This window comes from Diceros bicornis, chromosome 12 (genome assembly GCF_020826845.1).
Source record: "Diceros bicornis minor isolate mBicDic1 chromosome 12, mDicBic1.mat.cur, whole genome shotgun sequence".
Classification (NCBI taxonomy): domain Eukaryota; kingdom Metazoa; phylum Chordata; class Mammalia; order Perissodactyla; family Rhinocerotidae; genus Diceros; species Diceros bicornis.
In genome coordinates, this window is record NC_080751.1 from 58286396 (window position 1) to 58298998 (window position 12603).

Consider the following 12603-nt stretch of genomic DNA (forward strand, 5'->3'; position numbering starts at 1 on the left):
TCTGGCCCCACGATAGAGGTGAGCCCAGGGACCGGGTGATTAACAGCAAAGCAGCCTCTTTCTCATTTCATTTTCTCCATCTTAAAGCACTGCCTCTTCATTAACTCCTCAATCCTCAACAGAGGAATACAGCCGGGACTTCTTAAAGACAAAAGGGGTAAATGAAATAGCCAAGATGATGTGGCCCTGTATCATCTGTATCATATATATGACATCATGTGACCTGCATCAATGAGTCTATGAAGGAAATTAATAGCACCTGTTACTAGCCCCTCACTCCTCAATCTTGAAACAATTCCAAGTCATCACTGACAGAATAACCCTGACTATGGCTAAGAGCTTTTCTCACCTGTGCCAACTAAAAGAAAAATCTCTTAGCCACATTGTCCCAGGCTCCTCTGACATACACACAATCTACACCAATAAGTGGGCTAATTTTAAAACGTAACTGGGAATTCCCATGAGTTACAGTAAATGTAGATGAAAATAAGCAGTATATGTGGAAACAAGTTCAGAATCACATTCTTAGAAGTAATTCCCCAATGTAGGTTAGACCAAATTTAGATGAAACTAAGCTATATATGGGAAGACAAGCTCAGAATCACAGTTTGTTTTCAAAAGTAACATCCAGTGTGAGTTAGTGTATGGCTCCAAGGGCTAACACACCTTCATTTGTTTTAGATGCACAGTGTTCTTTTCCAGGAGGGGAGCTCATCCCTCTTACTCTAAGTCCAAACAGAGATTGCAGTATCGATCACATAAAGTGCTCCAGTCCTAGATTGCTTGCTAGGCTATGAGATTTGAACACGCTGTATTCCTTTAGTTATTCAGAGGAGAGTTCTGAGCCTGTGAGATGAATGGCAAATAATACCTACCTTATAGGGCTGCTTAGAGGATTGGTGGTAATTTTATTTTATTTTTCATGTGTGTGTGAGGAAGACTACCCCTGAGCTAACATCTGTTGCCAGTCCTCTTTTTGCTGAGGAAGATTGGCCCTGGGCTAACATCCGTGCCCATCTTTCTCTACTTTATATGGGATGCCTCCACAGGATGGCTTGACAAGTGGTCTGTCCGTCCGCACCCGGGATCCAAACCTGTGAACCCCAAGTCACCGAAGCAGAGCGTGTGAACTTAACCACTACACCACCAGGCCAGCCCAGTAATTTTATTTTAAGATATATAGAACAAGGCCCAGCATGTACAATACTCACATCATAGGTATTATATTTATTATTGCTCTCCTGGCTACTTGGAAGGTTCCTTTCCACTCTTTTTCCCCAAGAGCAACTGGCTTATGTGGTGCTTAAAGTACTTCCTACCTACAATAAGGATGGACAGGAATTTGTCGAGCACAGAGCCTTTATTTTATATATCATTTCCATAGAGGACATTGTTTAAGTCAGCAGCCAACAGAATTTCTGAGAGAGAAAGTGACAGCAAAGGTAACTGGCTCAAGTCCCTCTGTGTACACCATGTACATTTCATATCTGAGCACCTTGTATATCTGGCTTAAGTGAAGGTAAGGCAGTGTAGATTGTGCGAACAAGAAGTCTGTGTTCTGTGATCAGGAATGGCTACTACATGCATCACGCAAAATGCACAACCTGAAATGTTTGGATCTGCAACCGAAATTTCCTCAAGCAAAGATGTGCATGAACAATGACAAACACATACAGAGCAACTTGGGCAGAGAGAATGGATAATGCCGTGGGGCAGTGAGGTTAGCGCACTGATCAAGAGCCCCAAGCAAGAGGAGCCGTCCCAGTGGCCGAGCAGGCTAGGAAGGTGAGCAGCAGCCATCTCCAGCCACCTTGAGTTCCTTCCTGCCTTCACTCTAAGTTGAGCAGCTCCACGTCAAAGATGAGGGTGGCATTGGGAGGGATGACACCGGGGTGGCCCGTGGCTCCGTACGCCACATCAGGGGTGCAGGTCAGCTTCGCCCTCTGCCCCAAGCTCATCTAGCAGGGATGGGGGCAGATGGGGAGAGGAGAAAGAGGACCCAGCTTGATTTAAAAGAAAAAAGTATGATAACTATGGCATTTTCCCAAACCATCCTCATAGTAATTCTGAAGATCTGAGATGAATTTTACACATGGCCTGTTGAAGTTGTGCTAAGAGTTGTAACAAATGCAGATTCTGCCTCAGACTAGCAGAGACTTGACTGTGGGACAATAACTTCCACAAAGTAGTCTCAAATTCATTCATCCAACAAACATTGCTGGTTATTCAATTAGTGTATGGCTCAGACACTTCTATTCATAATTGTTCCTCACCCTCTTCCAAAAAAGCCTAAAGAGGGTGTACAAAGAGCACATGTACATGTACACACTCAAGTAGGTGATAGGAGCAGTTCATTGGAGAGGTTTAGAGATTAGACGCCACAGCAAGGTGGGGAGGGCTGAGACCTGTTCTAATGGAGCATCATATGACTTCACAGACTGAGGAAGAGCTTCAACCAGGGCTCATCACAGCAGTCATCAAGAACCCACCTGGCGTCAGTGGGACAATTGGTGAAATTTGAATAAGTTAATTTCTAAATTTTGTATAACTGACTCAAAAATTTGAATGGATTGGTTAATAGTATTGTATCAATGTTAATGTCCTATTTTTGATCATTAAACTATGGTTATGTAAAATGTTAACATTTGGGGAAGCTGGGGAAAGAGTATATGGGAACTCTACTATTTCTGCAATATTTTTGCAAATCTGAAATTGTTTTTCTAAAAAGTTAAAAAAAAAAAAAAAAAACGTTGGCCTACCCCACCCCAACTCTTCTGCTGCCTCAGTCCCTGAGAGCTGGTAGCTCACGACCTCCTCGGCTAGTTCCAAGCAAGCCTGGGAGGATGTGCCTGGGATGAGAGCCCCCAGTGACAGAAAAGAGTCTTGCTGGCAACAAAAGGAGTGGGGACACAAAGCCAGGACTGAAACTAGGTGGCGTCACCATGCCCTGGCAGTAGAGTCAAAGCAGCAGTGGTTTGAGATAGGGTGAGGGAGGAGGGCAAAGTCCAGACCCCCAACTCCTCAAATCCCCCTTAACGAGGATCTTTATTTTACCTGGGCTGCACCCTCTTCAAAACCCTTGATGACTTCCTGTTTGCCAATTCTGAACTTGAAAGGTTTGTTTCTGTCTCTAGAAGAATCGAATTTCTTCCCATTTTGGAGCATTCCTGTGAAAGTAACAATAGGGTGGAAAAGAGCTGTGGTTATGAATTAACTCCCAGTTCAGGCTCAACATGACTAGAATAGAATTCCTATTCTGTACAAACCTGCTTCTCTTCCATTCTTCCCCATCCGTCCTGTTGCCCAAGTAAGAAACCTGGATACTTCCTTCTGCCTTACCCCCACATACAGCCTGTGACCAAGTCCTACATATCTTTGGAACCCACCCATTATCTCCATTTCTATTACCACCACCCTGTGGCCTCACCGAGTCACCATATCATGTCTCACCGGTGTACAGGAACAACCTCTAACTGGGCTTTTTGCTCCACTCTTACTCTATTCTATTCTCCACACTGCACCCAGAATGATTTTTTTTTTTTTAACACTTATCTGTTCATATTGCTCCCTTGCTTAAAACTTCTATAAAGTGTTAAGTTTTTCTTACTTCAGTAAAAAAAAAGAATCTTCAGTAGCACCCCCGTGGCAGAATCCAAATGCCTACATTGCATACAGGCACTTCCAGATCTGGCTGTTGCCTGCCTGATAACCCTCTCTCTGCTCTCCCCTTTCTTCCCTTCCCCCCATGTCCTATTCAGGTGACACCTTTGTGAATGCCTCTGTACTTGGAATTTTTTTTGTGCCACTTCCTCAGCCTGGAGATGCTTCCCTGAGCATTTCCACCTCAGGCTGAATCCTCACCTGATTTTCCCAAGGTTCCCCCAACATGCAAACCCAAAAGGTCACATAATCCCCTACTGTGGTGAACTGTAAAGCGACCCAGCCAGCCAGTGGTGGCCTCCAGACCTTATATAAACAGGGCTGTTTGAACCCGGAACAACCCAGATGCTGTCCCCAGCAGTTTGAAGCATCCCTCAGCCTCCAGCTGCAGATGCCTTGTCATCTCTGATGTACACATATTGTCTCAGTCCAGCTGCTAAAGGCCCAAGAGCTGCTTTTCTCCTTTTCTATTTTCGGTTCTTATTGGTGACTGACTAAGATCAGACCTTCTGTAAATGATGCTGTTCCACACTTCTTGCAGCCCTCAGACCACAGCAAAAGGCAATTTGGGATGAGAGAAAGACCTGGCCTGTAAGTTCAGAGACTGGATTTTGACTTCACTCTGGCACCAACTCTGACTTCACTCTGTTCCCTTCTCATGGCCTCAGATTTGCCATGTTTCACACAGGAGGTCTGCGCCTGCTGGTGTCTGAGCATCTGTGATTCCACTTCCTAATTCCTACAACTTAAATGTATACAAGGGACAGTCTCATTTACCTACTTTCTGGGTAGAATAAATTGGGCTCTTGCCCTGGGTACTAAATCAGGCAAAAGAGAAAACCCCATGGCTACACAGATGGATACTAAGGGGATGAAATACAAACGCATGCATACACACAGGTTGCTGAGATATTCAGATACACAGAGGTACTCATGCACACTCACATGCCCTTATGCACACGCACTCAGAAGAAAAACCCTGATGGCCAAACAGATGCTAAGAAAATATTTAGGTATACAGATCTACATACATTCACACAGACACATTCTTGGACAAATACACATATGGATATGCAAACACACACATTCACATACTCCATTTAAAACTGTCTGGGCCGGCCCCGTGGCTTGGCGGTTAAGTGCGCACGCTCCACTAGTGGCGGCCTGGGTTCAGATCCTGGGCGCGCACTGACACACTGCTTCTCTGGCCATGCTAAGGCCGCATCCCACATACAGCAACTAGAACGATATGCAACTATGACATACAACTATCTACTGGGGCTTTGGGGAAGAAAAAAGGAGGAGGAGGATTGGTAATAGATGTTAGCTCAGAGCCGGTCTTCCTCAGCAAAAAGAGGAGGATCAGCATGGATGTTAGCTCAGGGCTGATCTTCCTCACAAAAAAAAAATGACTGTCTCATTCCCCAATTTCTTCAGGTTTCATATGACTTGACTTCAGACCATATACACTTATCTACTGCTACAAGTTCACCCAAAACCATGCAGTCCAGAAACAGACCCCCATATATATGGTTATGTGATTTGACAAAGGTGCCACTACAATGCAATGGATAAAGGATGATTTTTTGGATTAATGTTGCTGAATCAACTGTATATCCATATGGGGAAAAAAATGAACCTTGACCCCTACTTCACCCACACTCAAAAATCAATTCCAGATGACTCGTAGACCTAAATATGAAAGATAAAATAATAAAGCTTCTACAAGATAATAAATAGAAGAATATCTTCATGACCTAGGGATAGACAAAGATTTCTGAACTGAAAGTAGTAACTATAAAGGAAAAGATCAATATGTAGGACTTATTAAAATTAAGAACTTCTGTTCAAAAAATGCCATTAAGAGAGTAAAAAAGGCAAGCAATAGCACAGAGGATGTTTGGAATAGGTATAACCAACAAAGACTCATATCCAGAATACATAAGAATTCCTATAAATCAGTAAGAAAAAGACAGACAACCTAATTTTTTTAAATGGACAAAATTTGAGCAGACTGAAGAGGATATCCAAATGACCAGTAAGCACATGAACAAGTACTCAACTTCATTAGTCATCATGGAAATGCAAATCAATACAACAATGAGAGACCACTGGGCATCCACCAGAGTGGGCCAAAAACAAAACAAAAATCTGACAGTACCAAGCGTTGAGGAGGAGGTAGGAGAACTGGAACTCTCATACATTGCTGGTGGCAGTGGAAATTGGCACAACTACTTTGGAAAGCTGTTTGGCAGTATCTGCTAAAGCCGAGCATAGGTATAACCCTGTGCCCCAGTAATTCTACTTCTGGGTATATACCCAACTGAAATGTGTACATATGTGCACCAAAAGACATCTACAAGGCTTCAAAGCAACCCTATTTATAATAGCCAAAAACTATCAACCACCCAAATGTTCATCAACCATAGAAAGGATAAATTGTAGTATATTCATACAATGAACATGTAGAAATAGAAAAGAACAAACCACTCTGGATAAATCTCACAGACATAATATTGAGATAAATAAGCCAAATACAAAAGTACATATTCTATGATTCCATTTATATGACATTCAAAAACAAGCAAAACCAATCCATGGGACAAAAGTCAGAATGCTCTTACCTTTAGGGAGGTGTAATGACTGGGAGGAGGCATGAGGGAGACTCCTGGGGGTGCTGGAAATGTGTAAGTTGATCCAGGGGTTCAAGAGATCAATGTATGGTTGATGGTTACATAAATGTGATCACTTTGAAAAATTTTATTGAGCTGTACATCTCAGGTTTATGTTCTCTACTGTATTTATATTTAACAAAAAAGTTTACCAAAAAGTCCCATACAGTCTCCTGCTGTGTTTGATGAGACAGTCCTCCCCAAACCAGAGCTGCTCATGGCTGACGTTAGTGTTTAATGCACATTGCCTGCTCTCTGTATGTATTGTGAAAAGTCTTTGCAAAAGGATGTTGTGGTTTCAGTAACTTGATAAGTACCGGTCTGTCTGCAACATGTAGAACAGATAAATCAATTACACAGGTCAGAGGCCCCAGAGGACTCCTGGTAATTAGGCCACATCACTAGGAGATAAAACACAGCTCCAGCCCACTGACGTCAGCGACTGGCAACACAGCTATTGAGAAATACCCACACCGTCTGCCTAGAATTAACCTGGCACTTCACAGTGGCCCAGAGAACTGCTAAAAATGGCCCCATCTGAATATGTCCTAGGAATTAAACTGGCCTTGCTGTCTGCTAAGTGGCTGTCACCAAGTTTGCCACATTGGGAAGCAAGTCACAAGGCAGAGCACTCACCCCCCCGTTGGAACAAACACCTGCTCGTGATCTTCCTGCCAGCAGTCTTCAGGAACTCCATCTAGAATGTTCCTCAACCCACCTGGCCTTCCAGCACAGATCATCCAGGAGGGGTCAGCAGAGACGTAACCTCCTCCGGCTCCTACAGCACCCCGAGACAAGCATTGCCGTCACCCCACTCCTCACACTGCATCAGAGCCTCTGGATGACCTGTCTCCCTCCCCCACTGCCCAAAGCCCCAAAGAAGGTAGGAATCCTCCCTTTTCATCTCTGTGCTCCCCGTGCCCAGCACAGCATCTTGCACACAGTAGGTGCTCAATAACAGTAGGCTGAATTGAATAGTCTATTTCTGAAAAAAATAAAGGAAATTCTGAGGAAGCCAACCTCCTCTTCTCTAATAATACCGTAGGATGAAAAGGGAGTCTGCTGGAAGGGTTAGGGCTGTCAGAGCTTTAAGAAGGGATTTCAACTATCAGACAGAACCAAGAGGGACAGGGCTCCACCCTGCCCACAACAGAGGGAAGGGCAATGGAGGTATTTGGCTCAATTAGAGGCTGCCACCGTGAGTGTCTCTTGCTGGTGTAAATGGGGAGGGGTTAACCTTGCAAGCCCCCTTTTGCATTCCCACAAGGCTGACTGGGAGAAGTGGGGGATAGCTGGTCAGAGGGAGACTTGGCTGCCTTGGACTTTGGGGCTGATCCAGGGGAGCAGATACCTCTGGAGAGGAGTATCAGAGCAGAGACTTGCCTTGGGAGGGGCAGGTCTGAATGAGGGCTGAGGGAGCGAGGCCTACCTGTATAGTGCACCACACACGTCTGGCCCTTCTTGGGGAATGTCCTTCCTGCAAGGAGACATGGGCAGATGAATGAATAGGGTATTGGAAAAAGTCACCTGGGACATTCAGGTGTGATTGTGACCAAGATTTCCCTCCACGTTCCCCTCTGTACCCTGGAGATGCTCATGGCTCTAGTTCTGGCTCTATGCCTTGCATGAACCTGACTAATCACTTCCCCTCTATGGCCTTGGTTTGAACTATATTCCCTTAGGTTCCTCAACTCCACTCTCTCCTAGTTCTTTTCCTTTCTTTGATTGCTCCTTTTACTTTCCTTTATCCATTCCACCAACACTTACTGACAGCCTACTACATGCCAGGCCTGGACTAGATTCCAGAAACACAAAGCAATCTCTGAACTCATGATGAAATTAGGGAAACAGACACATAAAAAACAGATTATAGTGCAAGGCGATGACTGCAGTCAAGGATGAATAAACAGAACCATTCACAAATACTTACTGGATACCTATTATGTGTGAGGTCTGGGCCTGATTTTGGGGCTATGGTAGTGAACCATACAGAGAAGATCCTTACTCTTTTGGAGTTTACATTCTAATGGAGGGAGACAAACAATACTCAAACAAGACAATTAAAGATTGTGATAAGTTCTCTAAGAAAATAAACACAATGATGAATTAAAGAGAGATATAGTGGGACAGGCCATTTTAGAAAAGGTGGTCCAGGACGGCCTCTGAGAGAAGGTGATGTTTGAGGTGAAACTTGAAGGATGAGCAAAATGCTAGGAAAAGCACTGCAGGAAGAGGGAGCAGCAAGTGCACAAACCTTGAGGCAGGAAAGGATCGGTGTATTTGCAGGTAACTGGAAAGAAGGGAGGGAGGAGGAGATGAGTGGGAAAGAGTCAGATCATGCAGGGCCTTGCAGAGCTGGATTTAATTCTAAGTGCAATAGGAAGCCACTGGAGGGTTTTAAGCAAGAGAATGACATAATCTGAATTAAGACGTTATAAGATCACTCTGGCTGCAGTGTGTAGGATGGACAGTTAGGCGCCAATTGCAATAATCCAGACAGGAAATCAATGATGGCTTGAATTAACGTGGTGGCAGCAGAGAAGAGAGCAAAACAGATTGGAGATATATTTTGGAAGCGGAGCTGACAGGGTATGCTAATTGAGTGGAGATGGGGTGCAGGATGAGGGAGAAGGAGAAATCAAGCACAATGGTTGGGTTTTCAGTTTGGGCAACTGGATGGATGATGGAGCTAATTCCTGAGATGGGGAAGAACAGATTTGTGCGGGTGGCAATCTTGAGATGCATATTAGGCATCTGAGTTTATATTGCAAGTAGGCAGATGGAGAGTCTGCAATGGAGGTATAAATTTGGGTGGAATTTAAAGCCATGGGGCTGGATAACCAAGCCTTAGGAGGACTAACAACCGAGCCAACGTTTAGAGGACTCTATGGGAGCCTGGAGCAGAGAGCAACTGACTGACTGTGGATATCAGGGAAAGCATCAGAGAGGAGATAATGGTTAAACTGGGTCTTAAAAGATGAGTAGTTTGTCGGAGGAAGTAAAGGGAGATAATCTGGGAAGAGTGAACAACATGTTCAAAGGCCTAGAGTCAAGCAATAGAGGAAGCCCAGTCCGGTTCACTGCTGTAACCCTAGGGCCTCGCACACAGTACATGTCCAATAAATATTTGCTGAATGACTAGTGTGTTTAACAACTTGCAGGCAGCTTGCTAAAATGCTGGAGAAAAAGTTGGTAGTGGGGGTAGGAACTGGTAGTGAGAGATGAGGCTCTAGTATAGAGGGTAAGAATAGGCTATATCACCATCTGCCTGGAGAAGGAGATGGAAGATTAATTGAAACATTTTATAGTAGTGGTGGGGAACATGGTCAAATATGCATTTTAAAGAATCCTCAGGCTGTGGTGTAGGAAATATGTGGCGAGGTAGGGAGGCCACACTGAAGGCAAGGAGGTGAGACTGGAGGTGGGGAGACCAGTTTAGAGGCTGTGCAGAAATCCAAGTGAGAGGTGATGATGGCCTGAACTAGGGCAGGGGCTGAGGGATGGAGCCCAGAGATGTTAAGCAGGAGGACTTGACAGGACTTGGTGTGGGGCCCAACCAAGATGGACATCCCCAGCATGGCAGTGGTCACTTGTATATCCCCCTCCTGGGTAACAGGAGGTAGCCCGGTCCTTTTGTGCTTCCTTGACTCAAAGGTTTAGACTGGGCTAAAAGCAGAAGGCCAAAGCTCCTTCAGGCTTTCCCTAGAAATCGAATCCCTCTCAAGGGAAAATGCCCCTTGTCCCTGGCCAGGGAGGGAGGATAACAGGAAAAAACTCTAAAGGCTTCTTTGAGCCAGGGAAGGGAGAAGAGGCCTCAGCCCCCTGGCAGAACTCTATGGCCATGCCCTGGGGGCTGACAAGGCCTCAGAGAGATGCTTACTGGGACCCAGCACCACGTGGTTCCCAGTGTGGATAAAGAAGCCTGTACCTCACAGGTAATCTGGGTAGGGGCTGGGATGTCAAGGGACCACTGCCATTCAACAAGGAGGGTGGCCTGGAACCAAGAGGCCCTCCAATTTTCTGGGGAGGGTAGGAGTAGTCAATACTGTCTGACATGAAGTTTGCCTGTCAAATCCTGCAGAAATGGGGGCTCCAGCCTGAATTAGGTTTTATTTAAGAAATAAAGAAATGGTTATTCCTTGGACACCCAGACCCAATTATACAAGGGATTTCTGGCTTGGGAAAGGGAGCAGCGCCAGTCCTAGAGGCAGGGAACAGGGAACAGGGAACACAGAGGAGCACTCCAGAGTGGGGAAGATGAGGAACATGAGTTCTGTTTTGGACTTGCTGACTTGGAGGTATCCGTGGGACATCCAGGTAGAGGTCAAGCAGCAGCTGGATAAATGCACCACCATGAACTCAGGTCAGAGGTTTGGGCTGGAGGCTTAAGTTTGGAGGCCATTGGTTTGCAGAGGATAATGAAAGCCATGGGAGCGTACAGGATGGCCGGAGAGACAGAGTCGGGCAGGGAAGATAAAGCAAGATGCAGAGCCGGTGGAGGGAGCGCTTCTCCCTTCCCAGACTCCCTCCCAGACTCCCTTCCCAGACTCCCTTCCCAGTAGGCTCGGTCCCTACACCGTCTCATCGCCCAGCCCACAGGGGGCCGCCCGACCAGAGAGGTTTAGAAGGGTTGCCCCGAGCAGCCGAGACCCCAAAGCATGACCTTTCCCCTGTTTCCAGAGCTCACCCAGCAGGGCAGGGAAAGCGGAGCTAAAACCCAGCCCGGGGAAATCAGCAGTAGCGGATAACCGAGCGGTTCCAGCCGCGGCAGCGGCGACGCAAGGGCCCCGGGAAGGTGGCGGGCCGCAGACCCCCGCCTCCTGGCCGCCGCCTTCGTTGCCCTGGGTGAGCGGGAGCGGAAAGGGATGGCGGAGGATCGTCGGCTAGACCCTCAACAATTCCGTCTGGGGTCTCCTCCTGCCGCCCCCATCCTATGCGCCCCCCCATTCGGCACCCCCCCGCGCCACCTCAGGATGAGACCCCCGCCCGCCCGGCTCCGCCCCGGGACCCTTCCTCCTCCCCCGGCTCTACCGCCCGGTACCGTCTCCCGGGGAGATGGTCTCGATCTCCACGCCCATCGCAGTCCCACTGGCCCCGCCTCCGAGGGTCCCCGCTGCTGCCCCGACCCCGGCTCGGCTCCGGCCCTGGCCCCGCTGGCGCTCCGGCTCGCCTCTCCGCCGCCACTGCAGAGCCGGAGGAGGTGCGGCTGGAGTCGGGACCTGCGCGGGGAGGGGCGACGGGGAAGGGGGCGGCGGGGCGGAGCGGCGCGGAAAGGTGGGGTCGGCCGGGGCGGGGCCCCGGGGAAGGGACCCTGACGCGGCTGCTCCCGAGCTTCGCCAGGCTGTCACGATATTAACCCACTGAGTGGGGAGGATGGTGAGCGAAGCATGAAGAAAGTCGCGCATCCGCCCACCCATCTATCCATTCATCCATCTAGCCATCCATTCATCTATCCATCCGTTCAAAACATATTTATCTAGCACCTACTCTTTGCTAAGCTCTGGGGAGTCAACCCAGTCCCACAGACTAGGAAAAGGCCGGCAACTAAACCAACACTTTAATTAGATGCGCTCACTACCATGGAGTTCAGAACGTTATGGAAGCACCAGAGAGGCACCTACCCCAGCCAGGCTGCCCGGGTCTGTAGGAGCAAGATGGGGGTAGCGGTGGGGTGGGGTGGAGAGATGGAAGGGAGGAAACTAGTCTTTGCTTACCCTCCCTCAGCCACCCTAAACCCCTATTCACTATCTTGCGTAGTTCCGCCCCACGCACAGGTGAGTTTTCGAGGCAAAGAACTGCGCCCTGGGGATACCAATTGAATTAAGACAGAATCGCCGTCCTCAAAGAACTAAATCTGTGACGGATGGGGACACAGCAGTTACAGCGTGGAGTGATTCGTGCTGTGGGATGAATGAATGAGTTCTATCTTGAGTTCCTCCTCCAAGCCAGACCCATTACCTCCGCCCAAGAGATCCAGGAATCTGGAAAGTTATCTTTGAAGGAGGTAACATTTGCTTGAAGAATGAATGGGACTTTAAAATTATTCTTTTTTTTTCTTCTCATTCTTCCCTGCATTGTTCCGAAAATTGATGTGAAGATATGATCCTGACAAATGGCCCTGGAAGATAGGCACGGGGAGAAAAGCCTGGGCAAAGGCGTCCAGACTGGGCCCTAGAGGAGTTCTTCCTCCATTTCTCCACTCGTCCAGGTGGTTAGGTGAGAGTTCCGGTTATCAGCATCGCTGAAGGAGGACTGGCTGTTATTCAAGAAA

At 47.3% G+C, this 12603-nt stretch overlaps 1 protein-coding gene across 3 annotated transcripts; it reads right to left on the reverse strand.

Annotated features, from left to right (window-relative positions):
* Positions 1-1341: 1341 nt before the first annotated feature.
* On the reverse strand, positions 1342-11529 carry FKBP1B (FKBP prolyl isomerase 1B). Of its 3 annotated transcripts, XM_058551706.1 has the most exons (5): positions 11374-11525; positions 7762-7809; positions 7051-7110; positions 3055-3167; positions 1342-1958 (listed from the first exon to the last, which is right to left on the reverse strand). In XM_058551706.1, exons 1-5 carry the CDS (start codon positions 11408-11410, stop codon positions 1830-1832), a joined length of 387 nt encoding a protein of 128 aa, XP_058407689.1. In that variant the 5' UTR covers positions 11411-11525; the 3' UTR covers positions 1342-1829. The 3 variants fall into 3 exon arrangements, with proteins under 3 accessions (XP_058407689.1, XP_058407690.1, XP_058407692.1); XM_058551707.1 differs by lacking the exon at positions 7051-7110 and having other exon boundaries at positions 11374-11519; XM_058551709.1 differs by lacking the exon at positions 7051-7110 and having other exon boundaries at positions 1942-2003; positions 11374-11529.
* Between the last annotated feature and the right edge of the window lie 1074 nt (positions 11530-12603).

Bases quoted from the DNA above. Each gene is read 5' to 3' on its own strand.
- FKBP1B (XM_058551706.1), bottom strand. From the start codon at position 11,410: ATGGGCGTGGAGATCGAGACCATCTCCCCGGGAGACG. The intron at 7,810-11,373 runs GTACCGGGCGGT...GTCTCCTTGCAG, and splicing joins GACCATCTCCCCGGGAGACG to GAAGGACATTCCCCAAGAAG. The intron at 1,959-3,054 runs GTAAAATAAAGA...CATCCCTGCTAG, and splicing joins TTGAAGAGGGTGCAGCCCAG to ATGAGCTTGGGGCAGAGGGC.